At 38.0% G+C, this 23,586-nt stretch overlaps 1 protein-coding gene across 1 annotated transcript in view; it reads left to right on the top strand.

Annotated features, from left to right (window-relative positions):
* TMEM163 (transmembrane protein 163) overlaps positions 1–23,586 on the top strand; it is a 93,183-nt gene that overhangs the window by 42,472 nt on the left and 27,125 nt on the right. The window contains exons 3-4 of the mRNA XM_027748942.2: positions 13,141–13,184; positions 14,303–14,394. Coding sequence (XP_027604743.1) covers positions 13,141–13,184; positions 14,303–14,394 — 136 coding nt within the window. The remainder of the gene's footprint in view (positions 1–13,140; positions 13,185–14,302; positions 14,395–23,586) is intronic.

Here is a 23,586-nt window from a genome sequence, read left to right as displayed (position 1 = left end):
ATGGAGCCAGAGAATAGATATTGGCTGATTTGTAAAAGGAGATCAGTTGAAGAGATAAGAATGATAAAATTGTATGTGTGCAGGTGTGTGTGTGGGGTTTGTTTTTTTTTGCTTTCAATAATCTGAAACAATGTTTTAAAAAAATATATTGTTGACAACAATTTTTAAAACCGTTGGTGTCATGATTGTAGGAGACATGTTAGTCCTTTCCAAGTCAGCTCCATTTTCAGAAGGGCTACTGCAGAAACCTTGAAAAACTGTATTTTCAGAGACTATGCTTATAATTTCAGAAAAATTAAGCCAGAATATTTTAGGTGATTCCATGGATTGTTGGTATCTTCCACTGAAAAGTCATTTTGCGTGCAAGTCAAGGGCATGTCAGCTCTGCTTTAAACATTCCCTATATTCTGAAATGTAGAATTTTCTTCTTGGTTTTGAAGCCTGCATAACAGGAAAGGAAAGCAAAAACAGCAAGAGTTGAAACCCTTTGTATGTTAAAAGAAAATGTGTGTGCTGCTTGACATAGAAGGTTTTATCCTGGGGATGTACTTGTAAGATTTTTCAAGAGCTTTCTCCTTGGAGTAGTTGTGCATGGAACAGAAAAAAAATGATTGATGTAGTTCGAGTTTTATTGATGTGATTACATGTTATAAATAGCAGTGTACGACTTCGTAATATCCCCCTGTCTTATCATCATATTTTTTTCTGATATTATCTGGACTATTTTCTGTCCAAATAAATTAAGCTCATCTCATAGAGAGAGGACTGCAAGTCTTGTGTTACTTTGATCAGAATTAGCAGTAGACGTGTCAAGCCAATTACTCTAAAATTGGACAGATGCAAAGCAGTGTGGTATGCCAATCATTAAGTGGTTTTTCTTTTGGCTTTACAACTCTGCATCCATCAGGAAAATTGTTACATTCTTCCTGGTCTCTTGAATTGCTGGATAGGGTTTCCTGCTGCCTGTTGTCAAGACTGCACAACTGGAAGAAAACTGCCAGAGTTTTAAAATGTTTTTGTTAGAAAATGTGCATTACCTGTTTGCAAGAGGGCTTATTCAGAATAATTGTATTTAAAAGCTGCTAACAGACCTTAATTAAAAAACACAGAACAAAGGAAATTTGTTATTAAGAGTCACATTTCATTTTAATTTTTGCCTAATGACTTCGAGCCCAGAGCTAACTTAATATATTGGATTTGCTCTTGAGTCGTACACCAAGCCTGACTGCAGTGCTGTTTTGTGTGTACAGCGTGGCTGTGGCATCCTTGCTATCAGAGCATCTCCACACTACAACACTGGGGTAGGATTGATGACAGGCTGCTTTACTGCAGCCCTCGGCAATAGATTGTTAAGATTAACACATTGTCTGAGGAAGAGATCTGTCTGAAGGGCCTGCAATTCCTTCCAGTTACATTTAACAGAGAACCATCACACATTGCTTCTCTCCCCGGAAGGTTTGTTTACATTTCAGATAAAAAAGGTAACACAGAGGATTTCCTTTTTAATTTCTCTTCCTGACTTTTGATTTATTTTTGGGAATTATCTGTGTTCAGAACTTGACTGTTTAATTAAATTTCCATAAGAATGGTGAATTTTCATTGCTTGGTGATTTGTGTGAAAGGAACACTAATAATCCACTTCAAAATTTAAGATTTCTTTGCATTCCGGAAGCTGAATGAGAAATAAAGCAAGAATCTGCTATCTCTTAATTGTTGAGCTGAAATCAATAGATTTTATTTGTAGTTACCTGGACTATTTCAATGCTTTGTGCAAATTACATAATCTTCCCTATCATAGATAGGCAAGCCATTTAAATGTTACTTTGATCAGAACCTATGATACAATATACAAAATAGGTGACAAAATCTGCCATTTGGTCCAACTGAATAAATAAGGTAACATTTCCAGTCATCTCTTGCTTTCCAGTTATCCGACTACAGAAACGAGTTCACAGTGTAGCAATCTAGGTGATAAACTGCCACAAACTATCTGACAATACAGTAAATGCAAATAAATATTGAAGGGACAGTATTGAGGTAAAATTAAATTATGAAAATATTTGCTGACTCAGAACTACTGTTGTTGTTTTGGCATTTTATAGGTTTATTAGGAAAATGGGCCAGTAAAATTTATTGGGTAAAATTTTGACAGTTCTTCCAATTTGCCGTCAGTTCCAAAATAAATATTACTTTATTCCTATATAATTCTTCCAGGTTTGAACTTTTGTCAAATACACCACATACAGGAATTCTTGAGCATACTGGCCCTTAGAGGGACTGCAAGTGCTTTTGAGTGTGGGAATGCCTCTGTGAGACTTTTACAAGTTTAAGATATTAAATGGCAGGAATTGAACTCCTACTTGTTAAAACAGAAGATTAAATGGAAGGATTTAAAGGGCTGTGGAAGAGCTGTCTAGCAGTATGTAGAGATGTCCTTAGAATGACGTGCTCCATGCCCAGCACATTCCTTTCTGAGAACTGGCTCCTACACACTAAAACAGGTTGTGTCTACAGCTGGAGAAGCCTGATCAGGTGTCCTCTCCCACAACCAGTTGAGGTATCTAAAAATTTTCACACCAAAAAGCAGCTTTAAATTGGAATATTAGAATTTTGGGTTTTTCTAGATGTGTAGTTAAAACCAGGTCTTAAAGTTTTTCCACTAAGTCGCTGAGATGTCTGGCATGGTATGCATTCCTAATCTCCCTTTGTAAAAGGGAAAATCTCTACTATTGTGCTATATTCTGGCAGCCTGCTTAATTGTATTTGGCAGCTTGGTTTTGTTCTGGAGCAGCTCACTGGCCATCTAATTAAACTGGGGGTAGTATGATACATGTCTTGTCTCTTAAATTGATAGGGGTGATGAAAAAGGCTGTGAAGAAAACTAATTATCTTTCAAAAACCAAAGCTTTTCAGTTCCAATCTTCCTTGGTTTTCATATTTCTAAGTTCATTAAAATGCTCAGAGAACAAACATTTTTTACGAGGCAGAAATGTCGTGAGTGTGAATTTCTCCTGGTCTTGTGTTCACACACCTTGCTCCATTCTTTGCACATCCAGGAGGGCCATGCATAGAAAAATGAATATAAGCCTCGAGTTTTCTTTTTTCTTTTCCTCTGTCTTTTATTATGATAAGGAAAATCTGTTAATCCCTGCATCATTCCAGCCCTCTCCTCTGTTGCTCCTACTGATGACAGAGGGACTCAGCTGTGTGGGGCAGACCCATGTCAGATCATGATCTGTGACCTTCAGCTTCCAGATTATAGTGACCATTCCTTGTCCCAGGATCTGCTGAACAAGGGTCAGCTGTGGATGGGCTCCAACCAGGGTAGCAGTCTTAGATTTCTAAATCCCAAATGTATGTGTGAAGAGAATTTATTCTATTTCTATTTATCCTCCTCAAGAACAGCACTGCAAGACTTAACCACCTGTGAGTTAAGGGATGAACCAGATAAAAATATCAAGGAAAGTGCCAAGAAAATACTTTCTTTTACCTTTGTAAGAAAACAGAACACAGATAAAAGGTTATGCTAGCAATGTTGGTGTTTTTTTTTTAAAGTATCAGCCTGTATTATCTTCTCATGTACCTGAGTTTCAATGTCATTTTAAATAACTCTTTCTCATAATTATTTTGAGTTCTTCATTATTTGGTGTCCAACTGACAGTTTTATATGGACTCATTTTGCTCTGTTCCAAATTCAGAACTTTCAAAAGCATCTAAAATGAAGGATGTTTAAAATAGTCCCCTTTGTATTCATGACTCTCACTGAATTTCTTGTTCTAGAGGTTTCAGCAGGACAAAAATGAGCTTGTAATGACCCATCAATGGGGGTGCACCAGTCACATCAGTTTCAATAATTATAAATACATTATACTAGTGCAACATAAAGGGCAATACCAAATTATTTTCAATATGAATGTTTTTTTCAGCACTTGATACACTTCTGAACAACTGCTATAATTCTCTATAAAAGGAAGTCTGCTTTGATTTTCAGAAGTCTGTTCAAATGCTTTTAGTATAAAAATAGCCTCTCACAACTGTTAAGCTGTGAGAATGCCATAAAGATCCCAGAGATCGTTTCTAATTGGGTTACCATTTTCCATAGTTAAAGTTTGCAGTTTAAAAGTTAAAGCAGGGCTTTGAGAATGTGAAGTATCATAAAAGGCAGATCACAATGCTGAACAGTTCGTTCAAATAGGTGAGGTATTCCTGAGACCTGCTGTCAGTCTTTGCAGAGTCACTACATCCTTCCATACAGTAAAATGATTTTCTCTGTGTATAATGTCCTGAACAGTGGAAGTACTTTTATCCAATTTTTTAGATAAGAATCCTAGAAAAGGGAACGTTTAAGGGTTGGCAGTGTGATGTGTGAGACTGTGCCAACCACTTGGACCTACCTGCCTTTCCACACAGTTATGCTCTCTCTTCAGAGTTCAGTTCTTCTGGCTATTAAACTTATTTTGGATCCTTCAAATATGTCCTGTGATCCCTGATCCAGTTCTGTTTCCTCACCTGTGAAATAGGAAGACTACTGTAGTTCTTGGGTTTGGTTTTTTTTTCAGGTAACTGTAAACATAATAGTTACATGTCTATAATGATCTCAAAAGCAATAACTTTCTCCCCACAACAACTGAATGAAAAAGTTAAAATCCATAAAGTAAAATAGACTATAATTTATTTGGAAAACTTTTCATGGTAAGTAAAAACTTTTGCAATTATATTCTTCATCTGTTGAGCTGATTAAAATTTACTGAAATTCTTGGGGAAAAAAAAGACCTTTGATCAAAAATTTGTATATTGAAATCACACGAAACTCCAGCAAAAATATTATCATCTAGTAGGTTTCTATTTGTTTGTAAGTTGAAAATTCATCTGTATTGTATTGTGGATAGCAGATACTAAGGAAGAGGTCTTCCTGTTAATGTGCCATAAGGCCTGTGGTTTGAATCCTTGCAGCATGCTGAGAATTAGGTCTTATTGGACTATTATTTATGTCAAATGGGACTTAATTTTTTAATAGCAGCATTTATGATTTGTTTTAATGCTCTTGATTTCTGACATACCACAACTTGCTCACACTAAAGTCAAGTTTGAAATAGTGGCATAAAAATAAGGAACAAAAAAAAAATCTACAACAAAAAACCCAACCCAAACCCAACCAACCAAAAAAACCAACCAACCAACCAACCAAAACCTCCAAAACCCCAAATACCCACCAACAAAAACCACCAAAAAACCACCCACCCTGAATCTGGAGCTTTGGCATTTGAACTTTTCTGATATATTTCTTCTAGTCTAAACTTGGCAAACTCAAGTTGAGCATCTTTTTAAAGGGAAAACTACTTGGCTTCTTTACAGTAATGGAGACAAATAACCTTGTCAGGGGTAGGGGATGCAATTCTCATTGGTTATGTTCTTTTAAATGTGCTTTGGTTCTAAATAAAAGCTAATTAACAATATTTTTGTTCCTTATAGAGACCAATACATGGCACAATACATAGCACAACCAATGATATTTATATATTTATTATTAGTTGTGCTGCAGTTAACATGAATCCTTTTTAGGTAAATTCTATGTTAATACATCTGAGCTTTTGAACAATATCTGCCTTTAATTATCCTTTTGAAAGGATCTCTCCATCTTTCTAATGTGACCACAGGACAGGAGCTTACCAGAACCTGAGAATAACAACAGTATTTCAACTCTTTTATTAACAATTCAAAACCTCCAATGACTGGTAATAATGCTTTGCCTATGTCCAAGCTGTTCCAGGTTTGGGGATACATGTATAAAATATGAGTTTGTTGAATCTCTGTGAAGCTTCCAGAAACCTTTTTAGGTCAGATAAAGGTCTTTACCTCAGTCTTCTGGCTTGTTCTGTTAATTTTTTTAAATCAACTGCTCAAACTCCCAAGAATAATTTTTTTTGTGCTGAGTAGAACCTGAATGCTTCTTTTGCCTCCAGTCAGTAAGACACAAAAAATGGGAGAGTCTCCCAGGTCATTAAATCTGGATAGCCTTTGTTTGGATACAGCAAGTTACAAATCTTGGTCACAGGGCTTTAGAAGCAGCTGTTGACTGTGTCAGATATCACTCAACATTTCTGGTAATTTATGGCTTTTTTAGCCAAGGTACTACTCATTCCTTGTCCCTGTTCAGGGTCAACTTGCCTCCTTTGCTTTTGGAAGCTGATTTCAGGCTTGTGGACTGCAGGTATAAGCTGAAAAAATTCCCTGGTAAATGTGCAGTCACAGGCATTTGCAATATTCTAGGCCATTTCAGTTGTTCTATTTGGAGTTGGGATATCAATAATACATAGTTTCATTAAAAGACAATGTGCTCTAATGTCACTGCAGTGAGTTATTTTGGGTGATTTGAGTGACCCCATTTGAAATACAACAGATTAAAGTATGCACCTGTATGTTCAATTGCAGAAGGTTTGCACCATGTACCTAGAAGGAAAATTGGAAGTTTCTTACAGCCCTTCAAGTTTTATTATTTCTATTCTTAAATGCCAATGTATACATTCAGTATCCTGATAAAGCTCAGTTGGAGCTGTAACATATTGGCCTTCTTTTAGTTCCTGCCCCCTGGAAAGCCAAAACTAAACAAAAACGTCAAGTCCTCCTTTTCTCTGATTTATTTGTGTTCTTCTTTTGAGATGATGCTGTTTGAAAACAGAAGGTTGGCACCTGAGAGAGGAAGCACAGCAGAGTGTGAAGCAGTAGGATGCCAGACAGGAGGGATCCTGCTCTCTCCCAGCCCTGCACAGCGCTTGCACATACTGGAATATTGTCCCTGCATGGGATTTTGAGCAGGCTGAGAAATTGCTGTGAACTCTGCCTTATGGGACTTGCCTCATTTCTGGCTTTACAAACAGCTTTGCTTAAATAACTGGTTTCTGGTGTTCATCTCTACCTGTGCTGGAAAGGGTGACATACAAAATTGATGGCTTTGGTATAGTTGGCTGGCCATTTATTAGTGTTCTACTCACTGAAGAGTGGCAGTGAAAGCTTGCTGTACATAGAAGGTATTTCAGCAGCTGTTAAGAGAGATCCCAGGCATTATTTTTTTTCTGAAATCAGGAGCAGATTTACCACCAGTGTCTATGTGTCTCCATCATTCAATAGTTTTACGCTCAGGTTTTTTTATGTTGCAGGTGTGCTCTTGGGGACTGTTTACTGAGTGTTGTAGAGAAAGCTGTTTCACTGTGTTCTCCACATGGGTAATGTTTTCATGATTTGAAAAGTTATACTTTTTTTTGTAAGTTTTTTCTAGTTTTTTGGGGGCTTTGTTTGTTTTTGGTTTGTTGTTGTCGTTGTTGTTTTTATTTTTTTTTATTTCAGAGTTCAGGATTGTGCAGCCGTGCCAGTTTGCCCACTGTGACCCATTTGTGGGACATGCCAGTGGAGGCCTGGCTGCTCTTTAGGTACTAAATAGGAAGATGAAAGCAAATCAAACAGAAGTGAACCTGGAGATAAGTAAACTTTGGGACTGGACTGCTTTGCTGTTCTTTGAGATTGCTGCTATTGGTGAGCACCATGGTGTAGTGAATATTCAGTTTCAGAAAACCACATCCACCCTGCCTGCATGAAAGCCCATGTTGTGAATATTTAACCCCAAAATGGAAATCGTCTGATATTTTTCAGTGAGGCAAAGATGAAGCCACAAGACAAATATAAACAAAAACATGTAAATAAAGGGGATTAAGGGAAAATGGACATCTCTTTGCAAGAACCACAAAAAAATCAGTTTTAAAAAAATTCTGAAATTGAAACACTGAAAAATGAATGATTTAATATAGAAAATCCTGAAGTCAGAGATTACAATAACAATAAAAATAACAATCTTTTTTTTCTAACTTGTCAGCAAATTGGAAAGAACTGTGTGGATTAAAGGAAAACCTTTGCACAAAGTCCTGAAACTCTACTGCTTCTGTAGTAAGAAATGAGGAAAATCTTCAACTGATATACATTGTTGTAGTTCACTGAAGCCAATGAAGTTATGGAAGTTTGCAGCTGCTAAAGGTTTGACCATTGCAATAGATGAAAACAAACGACCAAAACAATTTGGCATGATAGACAAGGAAAGAAAAATATTCTTGGAAAGCTTTAAAACTTCCTATATCAAAATTTGTTACCTCACTGAATCTGCAAAAATTTTTAGGATGCCTTGAGGATTTTTTTTAATGGAAGAAGCAAAGTATATTGTTATTAAGCAGTAGAGTCATTTATGTCAAGGATCTCAGACTTTAAAAAAAAACCAAAGAAAAAAGTAAAGCTGTTTAATAGTTTTGGTGGGATTGTACTTTCTCTTTGAAGGGAGGGAATAATAAATCCTAGGTTCCTTAGCTTTGTTACTTTTGTACACATATATAACCCAGAAATTCCAGCCCTACTTGTAGTCCAGGAGACAGTAGAGAGACTGGAAGATACAGGTCCTGCTCTGAAGTGTGTAGAATTTGTACAGAAAACAAATTCAGAAATTAAAAAAACACAAGGCTTGAGAAGAGTGGGTTCTTGACCTCATAGTCATGGCCCGGGCAGAAGCAGAGCTGAGGACATGATGTCTGGCTCTTTAGAGTCTTGTGCACTGAGTTCCCTCTGGGTCTTCCCCAAGGATTGAAGTCTCCTGGTACTTCCCTGTTCATTCTGCACAGCGTTGCTATGACACCTTTCAGGCAGGTGGAAAATGAACCCTCTTAGGGACTTCTTTACGAACTGGTCATAAATTCTAATGAGATGAAGATCCAGGTTTGATATACATTATATTTAAGTTTCCACTTGGTAGATACACACATAATGGTATGATGGTACTGCACAGAAGTAAGGGTCTTTGCCAAGTTGAAGCAATTATAAACTAGGAAAATGAGCTGAAGATTTTGTATAGGTAGGGTCGGTACAGTTTTGCCAAGTGACTTTGGGGTAGAAATGTGGATCCAGGAACATGACACTGATGGATAGCTCTGGATCTCCCCATGTAGATTAGGTATCTGGCAGACTTGTGTCTGAAATGTTGGATGTGTCTGAAATGTGGGGCAGCCATTTGTAGCTGCTGTGCTGATTGCAGAAATCCTCAAATTTTGCTCTACTAGAATTTTGAAGAAGGGAGAAGGTACCTGGGAAAAGGCATCTGTGCCTGTTGGTCCTGGTCTGTAGTATTAACAGTATTAACAAGTATTAACAAGTATTAACAGTATCACACGTCTGTTCTTTGCCTTAAGTTGTTGTGAGGGATTTTTAGAAAATACCACTTGTTTGGTTTTCTCTGCTTGGAATAGATTTATTTGGAAATATTTATTGTAATGTTTGTTTTTGATGTTTTACCAACAGTAGACAATGAAAACAGACTGATTTCAGTTTCACTTCTGATTCAGCACAACTTCTAGTTCCTCTTGCTCATGACTCTGTACAGCCTTCAAGATATGTGTGGTTATATAGAGATAAACTGAACATTTTCAGCAGTGTTCAAATTGCCTGTCTGATTTCTGCTAAGTGCAGGTCATGTGCTTTTGAAGCCATGGTATTTTATTTGCTGACATCCAAGAGCGTCTTTCAAAAAGACTAATTTCAAAGCAGACGTGACGGAGTGATTGTCCCATCTAGAGGGGCTTCCTAAAAATAATTTTCTCCATTCTAAGTATGTAAGAGGAGAATTCCATGACTGGTGGAAGAGCTGTTTGTATGTACCATCTCTCATTTGTAGTCAGACTCATCCTAGAGGTGAGACAACTGGAGGCAGAGTTAATTTTCTGTCCCGTCTGTTGCCTCCTACCTTTATGCAAAAAGGTGCCAGGGTGCTCTCCCAGTGCAGAGAAGCAAATGAGAGGCCCAGAATCTCTTTAAGGTCCTGTCTCTCCAGAAACACATTTTAGAAGGATTAAATCTGACAAAGGATGATGGGAGACTAGATGGCTGAAGAGTTAAATTGGAACTATTTTGTTGGGTTAGGGCCCTAGTTACATGATTTTTCCGAGGCCCATGAAGTGAATAAAACCATTATTTTGTTGAGGGTAGAATGTGTGCGAAATGGGGTATTTTTCTTTATTTGAAATCACTTTGTAAGGGGTGAAGGAATTACATCAAAATCTGACCAATTTGTTGGCAGACTTCACAAACTGCTATTGCTGTGCAGGTGGAGGCAGTGGTAGATTTGTGGCTTACTGTGCTGACTCTATTTTTAGTTTCTGATTGCTTGCAAGTTCTGTTTACAAATGTCAGGAAAATGCATTAGGATTATCTGCTTTATTGTAGAGGTAATAAAATGTTGTCCAATTTAGCCAATAAACCAGCTAAAAGCAGGGTCCTGCTGTCATGGCAGTGGAGCTGCTAAATGTACACAGTGGCCTCACAGGATTTTTAAGCTGCCTGCTCTGTTCTTTCCTCATTGCTTGTTTCCCACCATTGTATTGATTCAATAGGGAGATTAGGAATCTTTGGGGTTTTTCTTACAGCACATGCTTCTCTGGGAATAGCTGTAAATGCATATTGAGAAGAAGGAAGGGGAGAGATGAGCCAAGGCTGTATGGACCATTCCTGCAGAGCCACAAATTGCTCCTGGAAGTCAGCAGGGATACTGGAGTCATAAGGACCATGGATTATTCCTTTGCCCAGGGGTCTCAAATCTTTGGCTGCCAAGAAGTACTTCCCTAGAAGTCCTTTCAGCTTCAGTGGCTGCAGTGGGAGTCAGTCATTCTTAGTGTGGTCAGTCTGTGGCAATCTCTCTTGGCTGATACCCTATAAGCCAATACTGCAGATGTTTTCACTGCCACAGAGCCTGGATCCATGGACAAACATCCCATTTAACCTGGGGTGACTTACTGGTGAGCTTTGTGACTGTACTTGTCAGCTAGAAGTATTAACATGCTGAAGTCAGGGCTGAAGGTGCTTTAATGTTGTTATTTGACTCTAAAAGAAAAAAAAATGGGTTGTTTATGTAAATAAATAATATATATATATATAAAAAAAATCTTTCCAGTGCTTAAATGGTCATTGCTACCTTTATTATGGCCTTTCACCACTACTAGTTAGTGTTGTAGGGTGCCAGTCTGAGCTGTAGTCACTAGTTAGCAAAAAGTTTGAGCAGACTTGTGACACTGCTAGTTAATACTTGTTTTTCATTAGTGTTCTGGGATAGCTCAGGTCAAACAGATTGTGTCTTAGTGCTGGGGTAGAATACATAAAATAAAGTCAGTTCTCATGCTAAGGACCTTGTGTTTTAAATACAACAAATATGTCCCCTAAAGCATACACAAGGTGTGGCTCTCTGCATGCAGTTTATCACCCAGAGAAACTCCAAATTCATTTTTAAAGGAGCCATAAAGTTTGCTTGTTTTAAGTCAGGATCTGAGTTAGGAAAGAAACTGGCAATTTAGTGAAAACTGAGGAGTTATTCTACTACAGGGGCAGGCTAGAAATAGAAGTAGGAGTAAAAGTGTTGCTTTGAACTGCATCATATGCAAGCAGTAATGACAGGAACATTGCAAGTTTGTATGTACCTGTGAATGCCCTTTTTTTTTTAAATGCAAGTTCTGCAGTTTTTGAAATCATGCCTCTAAGGAGGCATACAGGGAAAATTTGATAGGTAATATATTATTATGCAGTGAAGTGTTGAAATTTGCAGATGGATCACTTCAAGCTCTTGCCTGGCAAGTCTGACCAAGAAATATAGCCTTTTTTTTTACCTAGGAGATGAAGTGTGGGACATTATGATTTAAAAATGAGAGGGAGAGGTAAATCTACACTAACTGTTTCAATACTCTTCAACTTTGAGAAAACTGGAATCTGGAAAAGAACTTGATGACTTTTCTTTTTGGTTTGACCAACTGTAATGATAAAGTCCAAATCTTTGTGATACGTGGCATGGTCGTGGCCACAGCTAGGTCTTAGATCCATAAGAAAAAGGGTTATTTTTCCCAAGATTTTGTTTTCTGTTTATCCAGATAAGTGCCACAGAACTGCAACTTGCTGTTACTGAAAAGAACAGTCAAACCATAGCATCTCTGTTCTGCCAAGCTGTTCTAATGAGTACTGGAATACTGAAAATCAGATATTGTGTTTGTCAGCCTAAGATATACAAAGTCACTGATGAGTCGTTTTGAGTGTGTTTTGTGGGTTTGTTTGTTGTTTTTTTTTTTTTTTTTCCTTAGTAAGTTAGCTGATATTTGTTCGTAAAAAAGAAGTAAAATCAATCCTTTTAGGCTGTATTTCAGACTCTCTGAATATTGGAACTAGAGTGCTGTGAGTTTTTTCAGGGAGCACAGGTTCAGGTAGTCTTTTTATAAAACACAGCAAGAAGCTGGAGCCGCTCAGTGTTTGAGAGCTTGGCATAGCCAGGCTGTCAGCCTGGGAGAGTTGCAGTTTGATGAAGTCCCAGGTGATGACCTCTTACCTTGCTGCCTCCTTCTTCCCTGGTATTCCTCTGGGCTCCAGAAGTATTTTTCTTGCCCAGCATCTCCTAGAATTGGAAAGTGTGAGGGGATGGAATTAGGATGCATGGAGTAAAATTATAAAAATAGTATTTTTTTCCTAGATGTTAGACCATTTTTAGAGTCTTGTTTATTTTTTAGAGGTAGTATTCAGTCAAAATCAGACCTGGTCAATTTTCCTACTAATGCTTTTTTCTTTGGAAATCACTGATTTGATGGGATTTGAAGCATTTCCTGGGGCTGTGTGAATTGTCCTTAGGCTTTTTGTCAAAAAGATGGCACTCAAGAAGTCTCCATGGACCTGCATAGTTTTCTGTCATCCAGTTCAGGGGACTTGAAACTCCTGGCTGGAGCAAGGAGTACCTTGAGACATGTACAGTTTTCTGAGAGCTTGAAATTGTAGTTCCAAAATGTTTTTACTCCAGTCTGCATCTAAAACACAGTATATTTCATAAAAATATCTGAAAGCTATTCTAAGATCTGCTCCATTACAGTTTTGCAAGAAAGAAAAGCATCCTTCAAGTGACCTGACCATTTCCTGCAGCACAAGGCCTTTCTTGTAGACATTTTGAACTGTTGGTCAGGTTGTTCTAGTGGGAACTGGGTGGAACTAAGCCAATGTGTTGAAACAAGTTTGGTAGATCTTGAATGAGTAAAGAAGAAAAGATACAAAAAAAATTTAAAGTGATTCTAAATAATGGTTTTTTTCCTTCAGCTGTCTCCGTAATGAGATACAGTGCATCCTCCTTTGGATTTGCTGTAAGTAGAAGATACATTTAAATATTCTCTATGCCTTTTTTTTTTTTAATGGGCTTTCCCTAAACATGAAATACTGTATTTTTTCTTATGATAATTTCATGTCAAGTTGTGCAAAGTCAACGATGGATTAGGAAAAGTATTGTTGAAGTCAAACATTGGGAAGGACGGCAAAGATGTTTGCATTATACTTTTTCAGTTTCTGCCCACTAAGTCTTATATTGGAGTTAATATCAATGCTTGTATCTCATCATCGATAGATAATGTTTTCTTCTACAAAATCTCTCGCTTTTTTGTTGAACTTGAGCCAAATTCCAAAGTTCCCTTGTGAATTTTATGTTACCGTGTTCCTATTGAAGTCTATGGTAAGACTGCTATTGACTTTGGAATGACAGCTTTCCTCTCTAGTCCTTGCCATGACTTTCCTGATTAGCAGCAGAGCAAAAAATTCCCAACTACAAGCAGTGACTCATATCAAATAATTTGTCTCTTGCTTTCAAATTTGAAGGTTAGATGACTCTAGAAAGCTTGATGTAAGGATGAAAGTTCTTACAGTGGGACAAACCTAATTTTTGGTGTCTTCATTAACTGGAAATACAAATATGTCAATTTTCCTGATGATACAGGATAACATATTCATATAATATGAAGTCTAGATACAATGGGATTTTGAAAAAAGCTAGTATTTTCTTGTTTTGAAACAAAACCTTCTATTGCAAGAAATTAGTGACTGCAAGAAAAAGGAATGACTGCCAGGCACTTCCAAACACTTCTTTCTTCAGAATCTTTGCATAAGAAGCATATTAGTATTTTAACTCTTGTCGTGCCACAGTTGCAGATTGTGGTGGCTCTTTTTTAGCCTTAATTTCTCTACAAGTGATGGATTAAAAATAAATAAGTTTTTAATCACTTGATTGACTTCCTGACCTCTGAAGTGTATCATTATGCAATAATACATGGCGAAAATGTGAAGATCAATTCAATAAATGTAAATCCTGCTTTCATTAAAGTGATTTATTTGAAGCTGCTCTGTGCCTGTGCAGCAGGACAATAAATGCACTGCTCTTAGCACAGGGCACATTTAATGGCCAGCAAAGCCATTGACTCTGTCTCTCTTGCAGTTTGATGCCACCCTGGATGTTTTGTCGTCAGCGATAGTTTTGTGGCGATACAGCAATGCAGCCGCTGTGCATTCTGCACACAGGGAGTACATGTAAGTACACTTCATTATACTTCTGGCTCTGGGAGAGACCTGCAGAGCTTTTGTTGTCAAGCTGTTATGCTACAGACTCCAGAGCTTTGACAAAAAGCACTTTGTCATGTCAGCAAGTATTCTTTCCTACTGCCAGCTTACTGTTTGGTCCCAAACACGCAGCCTTTCCTTAGCCAAACCTCCCTGGGATTGTGATTTTCAGTTTCTTTTTAGCCAAGATAGCAACTTTCAGGTCTTTGTGATTTTTTTTTTCTCCCTTGCAGCACCTGTATCAAACAAACTGTATTTACAATCTGTAATAGATTTTTAAATCTTTTATTTTGCATCTTACTGCATTATTCTTACTAGAGTATGTTTTTTTAAATTGTTGCTTGTATTATATTTTTACCTCCTTAACAAGTTCGAAATGTGAATCCCTTCTCTTTGGATGTAAATCACTTCAACACTCAGTGATATTATTGGAAGTTGAGATTACAGAACATCTGGTAAGATTGAGTCCATATTAGTGATATAATGGTAGGGTGGCACAGGTTGTTGTAACTGCTGTACTGAGAGACACCCCCCTGGTTTTTTTTTGTTTGTTTGTTTGGGTTTTTTTGTAAGTAAGAGTGTAGCAGTACTTACAAGGCTTCTTTATGTTTACTTTGCAAGCACATAGTTTTTTTCCCCATTTTTAATACTTGCTATATGTATCCCATGGGAAAAAAGAGCTTACATTTACAGTGCAATATTGGTCATGGTGGGCATTGTATTCTGCATCACTGTGCAGTATTTCTGTTGGGGATACATGTGGTAGCTGAGAAGACCAGCTTGAGATTGACTCAAGGATTTTTCCATCTAGTGCATAAAGAAAATCTGAAGCTCCTACTCAGATTTTGAGTACAACTAGATAGAGAATTGCAGTACATTTGTCTGCTTTGGGTTTGCTCTGTGCTGCCATTGCTAGCAGCATCCCATCTGGCTTGTTTGAAAACAGTTCAACTATCCCCTGGACTAGATTACAATTTTACGATAAAGAAGGATAAGGTAGGTTTTGTGCTGAGACACCTCTAATGGTGTCCCTTCAACAAGAAAGGCAACCTGATAAAACTGAACTTGTACATAACTGGTAGGATCGAAAAAAAAAAGGCCGGACAGAAGGGTCTATAACTCATCTTCATAGTCTTTTCCTAAAAACTAAGAAAAAAATAAGCAGTATTTTTACATGCATTAACTCAGGCTCATGCAACAGCTTGCCAGTGCTGTGAGTTCCTTTCTGGCAGGGCTCCATACAGAACAGTTTGGAATAAAAGGCCATAAAGGACTGATGTGGCATTGATTCATAAAAATAAATTCAGAAATATGTGATTAAAATTAGTCTTCCTGCACAGATTTGGAGATCTTAACAGATATTTCCTGCGTATTTTGCTTTTGTGGGTGTCCACAGAGATTCCTGTCAACATCCAATTAACATATTTTTGAAATCTCCTTCTGTTGAGCTTTTTCAAGTGAACCTTGTAAACTACTTTACAGAGAACAAAAATCCCAATACAAAAGAAGAATTAACACATCCTTATGGCTAAAGCAGTAAGTGAAAAAGCAAGGTAGCAAACATATTTTCTTAAACTAACGTTCATTTTTAATTTTCCTTCATATAATCCCTCTGCTTTACATAAGGCTAAATTAAATCAATGAATTACTTACCATACCCATTTAGTTGAAGACAGATAAGATTACATGGTGGGATCAGTACTGAGTGAAAGACTGTTCCCATATGCTGGGAATATGAATCACTGGACAGTCAGTCTGGTTACCTTTCTGTTTCTAGAGTTGACAGGAGAATTACCATAACGCTGACAAGCAAAGAGGGGTGATGAGATGGTTGTGTTGCTTAAGGCAATTCTTACTGTGTCAGATTTTTGAGGGAGGCACATTTCTAATTTCCTGTTGTGTTTAATCAATCTCTTGCTTGAAAGGTTGCATGTAATTACTTTTGCTCTAGCTGGGACAATGTTACAATGACGCCTGCTGGCTGCTTGCTCACCTTATGAATAATCTTTGTATCTCATGTGCCTGTAACCACACCTGGTCTAACACAGTCCTTGTCTCCTCTGTGCCAGTGCCTCAGTGGGCCAGTCTGCTCTTCACTTCTGGTGCAAATTTGTGTAGGTGCTTGCATTGTGCCGTGTGTTATTCCTGTCTCTGCGTGCCTGGCCACATTCTGCCTTAGTGCGGGAGCCTGTTTGCCAGAGTAAGGTGTGCCAGAGTGGCTTTGGTTTAGTTCTTTATTGATAGGTCTGTCTTTTATTGATTTAAATAGTACCTTTGTCTGTGTATCCTAACAGATCTGAAAATATCCTTAGCTCCGTGGCAAAAGCCAAGTGGAATTGCCAATTAATTTTGTTTTGCAAATTTATAAAACTTCCTGTTTCATAAACTTGACAGCAAGAGATTGATCCAAAATCTGTTGAAAGCAGTGGAAAGCCTCTCATGGAAAGGCAGAGCTACATTCAGTCCTTACTCTTGGACGTCATTGAGAGAGAACATAAAGACAGACTGAGAAACAAACCCCCAGAAAAAGAGACGGAGAATCCAGCCTGACTCATTCTGTGCTATGAATTAAATACTTAGAATAAAATGCTACCATGTAAAAGGACTGCGTAGTTTTACTTAAGATGTAGCCATATGGCAGATAGAGATGCAACATTTTATGGGCTGGCACTCCTAACAGTACAAAAATGCTTGCTGTGCCAAGTTCTGCTAAAATGAACCAATGCATTCCCATTTGACTTCAGGGGAATTGGAGTGCTGAATGGAAATTTGTCCTGCTGAGTTTAACTCCATTTAATGGTTTTCATTTTTATTAGATAGTTTGATTTCTCTCATTTTCTGGGGCGAGATGAGAAGGTACTTTTGCTGTGTACATCCTTTCAGTGTCATCCCTTCCCTCCAGGGTGTCAACCACACCATGCAGCAAACTGGCTGAGTGTGCCCTCATTCCCACTGTCCATGTCACCAGCAAAGGTGTTAAACAGCACCAGTCCCAGTATCAGCTCCCAGAGAACATCAGTAGTCACTGGTCTCCACTTGGACATTGAGTTGTTGACCCCAACTCTTTGAGTGCAACCACCCAATCAATTCCTTATCCACTGAGTAGTTCATCCATCCAATCCACCTCTCTCCTGTTCAGAGACAAGAATGCCACGCAGGACAGTGTTTCACTTTGCACAAGTCCAGGTAGATTGTGTCAGTTGCTCTTCCCTCACCTTCCACAGCTGCAATCCTGTGGCACAATTTGCCATTAGTGAAGCCGTGTTGACTGTCACCAATCACCTCTTTAGTTTCCATGAGCCTTAAATTTATGACTAAAATAAAACTTTTTCAATACCTTATTTTTCTCATGAGAGAAGAAACCAAAAGCAATATACCCTGATGTAGCTGATAAAGCAGAGACCCACCACCTGCGTGCTTTAGGCCTGGTGTGGGGGGAGTTTTGTGCAGTGCTGTGATGGAGGTCATCAGTCCAACCCCCTGCTCAAAGCAGAGTTGATTTGTCAGGTTACAGCTCTAAATCCAGTCTTCTGGTTTGTGATTTGAACACTGGCTGAGCACTGAGACATTCAAGATGTGCAAAGAAACCTGAATGGTTCCCCATTCCTGTTCTCCATAACCAGTTTACAGATATCTTGAATATTCTGCCTTTAGTAAATCTTTAGTGACATAATAGCTTATTGGGTTGCTGAAGCAAATCTAAATTCTGTTGAAGGAAGGAATTTATTGAAATTGGTGCAGTAACAATGGGTTTTCATGGGCTTAAATAAACTCCGTAAATAAAATGGAATTTCTTAATAGAAGATTGGAAAAATATCTCATGAGATGTTGAACTAGTCACCAGCTATGCAGCCTAAGGGCAACTCTTTGCTTCTGTTAAATTAGAGAATGAAGGAGTTGGATTGTAGTGCTGGAAATGTGTGTGAGGAGAAAGTGAGAAACACCATCAAAAAAGAGAAGATGGAGAAAACAGAATAACAAAATACTTGCACAGCCTAGTGAAAAAGATTTAAAGGACAGAGCTTTTGAAGGACAATTGGTTGGAAAAATCTTTTCTGTACAGAGCAACTCAACACTGAGTGTCTGACTATGCCTGTGAGATCCACTGCTCCTTGGAGTTTTTGGCTACTGAGTTTGTGTTGCAAAAACTAACTCAGTACAGCATATTTAACATAGTGATTCTTGACAGTTGCAGCTGGTGTTTGTTATATATTATTTTGTTGATGGTACCAAGTTAAATTTTGTGTTTCCCAGGAACCAGTCTGGCAAAATCTTTCTTAACCCAGTGCCAGAGTAAATAGGAAACCTTACTCATAATGAACATTCTGGATCATGCCAAGAGCAGAAAACACACATTTCTTTCACTGTTTTGGTGTGGTTTGTTGGGTTTTTGATTGGTTGGTTCACTGGGGTTTTTTTTTGTTTGCATATTTCAGACTCTGACTATTCGTTCCTTAATTACTGTAATAAGAAATTTAAATTCTATCATGGACTAATAATTTTAAACAAATTTGTGATGCTCTATGTTACCATGACATAATATATAACAAATGCAGATATATCCCTTTTTTCTTATATTGTCCAAAACATTGACAGTAATATTAAAAAGACAAGAATAGAGATGTACATCTTATTTCTAAATGGTGTATATGTATATATATAGCTTTGGTTTATAAACATTGTTGTGATTTTTTTCTGTCTGTTGAAAGAACATACCTGGGTTTTTCATTTTTTAGGCAGCTGGAGAAATACACTGTGTGGAGACCATATCTATAACCATACCTATACCTATGTCTATATCTATATCTGTATCATCTATATCTAATCTCTATCTCTATCTATATATGGGTTATCCATTACACAGAGATATGCAATGAAGGGAGGAAGGAAGAAAAGAAATTCTGACCTTTTCCTAGGACTTCATGCATTGAGTGTGAAACTTCTGGCTATGTAACAGTATGACATGGGAATTAGGATATTTAAAACATTTTATGAAGCATACCAATGTTATCAATAGACTTTTAATAATACCTTGTGACTACAACACCCTCTGTGTGCTGATCCCTTTCCTCGTTTGCTTGCTGGTCTCCTGGTTATGTGTATTTTGTCAGTTCTTTCAGAGAGTATGCCTAGCATTTATTATTGATTGTTAGTAGACTTTCCAGGTAAATGGGGCACTGCAGGAAAAAGACATACTAGTGTTTCAAATATTACCATGAATCAGTGGATGTTTATCAAGTGGAAGAATGCAGCTTTGAACAGTTTTTGTTTAACAGCCTTACATCTCCTTAGGCATGTGATCCTTGGAGAAGCCCATTCAGGTGCTTAGAAACCCTTTACCAGTTGCTTAGTTACCTGCTTTCTGGAATTTAGACTTAAGTAAACAGCAGTAATAAAATCATCTCCATAACTCTGTGTATGCAACTCCAAACTGAATATACCTGAAAGAACTGCCCTTTGCTGTGTTCCCTTTGTCTGCATGGATATGTTATGGATAGCTGTTCCTTCAATGCCTTGTTCTCCTGCTCTTTACTTTCTGGTGCAATTCATTTTTGGAAGACAGAGGAAGTCAGATATGTCCATGGTATCCTTCAGTTGCTAGGGAAAGGTGCTTTATGGCTTCATGAAATTATACCTTACTGCTTTGCTCTACATTGTCTCTTTGAACTGCAAATCTACTTTCACTTTATAGTCTCTTGTCCAGCTGCTTTTTGTCTAGTCCAGGGCACTCCAGAAGCTTTCATCCTCTCAGTGATTTTTGCTTTGAGGGTGATCCTTGGAATCACCCTTTCTTACTTTACTCCTGCCCTGTGCAGATTCTGTTAGCCATCACCATTGTCACCTCCCCTGCTGCTGAAGGAATTGGGCACTTTGGGGCTGCTGGACAATTGTGGGGAGTTACTGGCTGGTGAGCTTCTTTCTTACTGAGAAAACAGGATGCCAGGTGAGACCCTATGATGGAGCAAACCTCTCCTTCTAAAGTAATTTTAACCCTTTTTTCTCTCTTGTTCATGTTCAGTGACACCACTTGAGAATATTTACCCTGGCATTTGCTCATGGGGAGCCTTACAGAAGTTATGCTGGATATATGTGCATTGCAATTAGGCAGGGAATATGGGGATTGTGATGTATCCTACCTTTGCACTCAAAGCTTGAATTAGAAGTCACCGTTTATAGGAGGACATCCTGCAAGGTGAGGTCTGGCTCTTCTCTCTCCTTTCCTCTGATTCAAATAAGAAAGCAGACTTATCTATATGTTTGCAGGGTATATTCTCTTTTGGTTCACAGAATTAAAAAAAAAAATCTCTGTAATTTTTAGCATTTGTACTGTATTTAAATTTTTCTGTGTGGATTGGCTCTGCTGTACTGGTTAGCCTGGCTAAATGAGCACTGTCTATTTAGGTGGTGTTGAATGAAAATAATCCTCTCGGTTCAGACCCAACATATCAGTCACATTGAAAAAACTGGGGATAATTTTATCTGTGCCATACATACGAAAGAGACTTGAAGCACAGATGGCAAAATCCACACCTACCCACAGTTCAGGGCAAACCTCTGTGGCAGGAGGAAAAACTCCTTTGTGATGAGTGAATGGAACACCTAAGTGGTCTGGAAAAGTGTCAAATGTATGGAGCTGGCCTACAAACTTCAAAGAGCTCAGAACCTACCTCTGCAACTCTTGTGTAGCTCTCAGTTACCATGAGTTCATCCTCATGTGACACTTGCATATCTCTCCCACACAGTGAGGCACAGTGTAGAGTTTTCAAGGTAAGTATTCACCTATGCTTGAATATGTGCTTTATAGGAAGGGAAATATAGTTTCTTTTTAACCACACTGAAAATGTCCAAACCATTCTTTCTTCTGAAATGTTTAGCTGAAATTCTGCATCCAGTACAGGGCTAGATACAAGCTTTAGATGTGCTCCATTAGGCTGAGTTATTAAACACTATAATTTCTCCCTAAATTCATTGTACCAAATAAAGACAAAAGTAAAGTATTCCTGAACTTTGCTCTTATCCCCACAGAAATGCATGTATGCATAAGGTTATCCCTGCACACACACGCAAATCATCGCACATAGAAGTTATATTAAATATGAAATTGAAAATGTATATATTTATACATTCTAAAATCTGTTTCGAAAACTGTGGCATCTGTAGCCTTGGCAATGATTTTAATGGAGTTAGATCCAAAGTCTATTTAATTTATGGAAAACTCTCACTTCACTTGTAGTTGATGAGGAGTATTTGTGTATGTTGACTAGTATTTACACATAGGTCGATATATATAAAATCAGGGATATGATGTCTTCTGTACTGGAATTTGATAATCACCATAAAAACGAATATTACGGAAATTCTCTAAAAGCTTTAATTTCCAGCTTCAGGGGAATGACAGAATCTCTGATCATCTGCTGCAAGGCTGGGAGCAGTGCTCAAGCCAGGAGGGTGGTTGTAAGGCAGGTGTACTCTAAGTGCAGCTGCACAGTCTGTGCAGACCAGGGATTAGAAAATAGGTCATGAGAGTTTTCAAACTCTCCCAAGTTGTAGAAATGTCTGTTAGGTTTTTTTTCTGGCAGATATTTAATACCTGGAGTACCAAATTATTTATGGAACTGTTGCCCCAGTTGAGCTTCATGATTTTAGAGGATGTAAACACCCTGTTCTGCAGCAACTAGTTGAGCTCCTAAGGGATAATAAAAGAAGGCCTATAACATTTTCAACATGAAATGTATCGCTAGCAGAGCTAATCTGAATTTCAGATATAAACAGCATTTCCCCTTCATGTGTTTTAAGAAGAGGTTAGACCCTGTGATTCCACAGTATATCAAAATAATTGAGAAATTGACTTTCAATGGTAATTTGTACTATTACTTGAATCCTGTTTATTGTGTAACCTGGTTTGGACTTTGTTTTTTTTATGGTGAGAAAAAGGAGTAGCTGTAATGATGCTGATCTGGATTCTGGCAGTTGGGGGTGGATTATGGAACATGTGTGATGAACAGCAAGCCCACTTTGTTCCTTTTAAAGTGCATCTTAAATTGACTCTATTCCCTCTTCACCCTGCAGGCAGGTGTAAATACTCAGAACAGCTGTGGTTCTGTACAGTTCAGTGTCCAAAACCTATTCAGTAACTAAACCTGATAACAGAGAAGTTACACCACCAGCAATATAACCACCTCATTGGACACAAGGAAGTTTCAGATTAGCAGTAGAGAGTGACAAATGAGAAGGACTTTCAAGATTGGGGTTGATATTGCCTTTTTTGCCTGTGTATTACCATGATCTACAGAGGACCACACCTGCAACTTCCCCAGCAATCCCTTGAGCCTCAAAAAGACTGCAGACAAGAACAAACACTTTCATTCCCTTCTCTGAAACATCCTCAGACTTTTTCCTTTTCTATATTCTTTGTCCACTGACTTAGTTCTGAGTTCTCTTCCAATTTCTCAACCCTGCTCCACTTCATCCCCATCAGTCAGATCCCACTGGTTTGCCACCAGAAAATCATTTGTTGGTGACCAAAAATTGATTTTTTTTCCCCCTCAGGTTCTCAGTCTTCAGGTATCGTCATTCATTTTTGCCTGTGCTTGAGAAATCTTGGGCTGGCTGTGACTGGAATATGGTACTTGGCTACTGTAAACAGACTATAAGAGCTGCCATAATACAAATATTAAATGAAAACAGGCCTAGCTTTGTTTAAACAGGCTGACAGCCTCTCATCTAGAAGAAATGTGCTGCAGGTTATTGCAAGCTCCAAGTGACTGATGAAGGAGCATTCATAGAATGTAATTTGTATTTGGGTATGGGAAGGAAGAATGAAAACAAGAGTATCAGTGAGGCAAAGAGATACAAGAGAGTTCCTGTCATGTGGCTAGACACAGAAGACACTTGATAAAAAGGTATAGAGAGATACAGAATTATAAAGTGAAGAATGTTCAAAATATTTTCCTAACTTCTGTCAGAAAAAACCTCTTGAGGAACTGCCTTCTATGTTACGCCATATGACTTTCCCTGAATGATTCCATACATAATATTCATTCTGCCACCCACTAATACTCAAATCCATTCTAATCATAGGGAAACAGGAATTAGCAATTTTACAGTTTTTATTAAAATAATTACTTTTATAATTTAATTTTTTTTTCTTACCTAAACTCT

The sequence above is a fragment of the Pipra filicauda genome, unplaced genomic scaffold (assembly GCF_003945595.2).
Source record: "Pipra filicauda isolate LSUMZ 115617 unplaced genomic scaffold, ASM394559v2 scaffold47_size6085603_pilon, whole genome shotgun sequence".
Classification (NCBI taxonomy): Eukaryota; Metazoa; Chordata; class Aves; order Passeriformes; family Pipridae; genus Pipra; species Pipra filicauda.
This window is presented reverse-complemented; position numbering and strand designations above follow the sequence as displayed.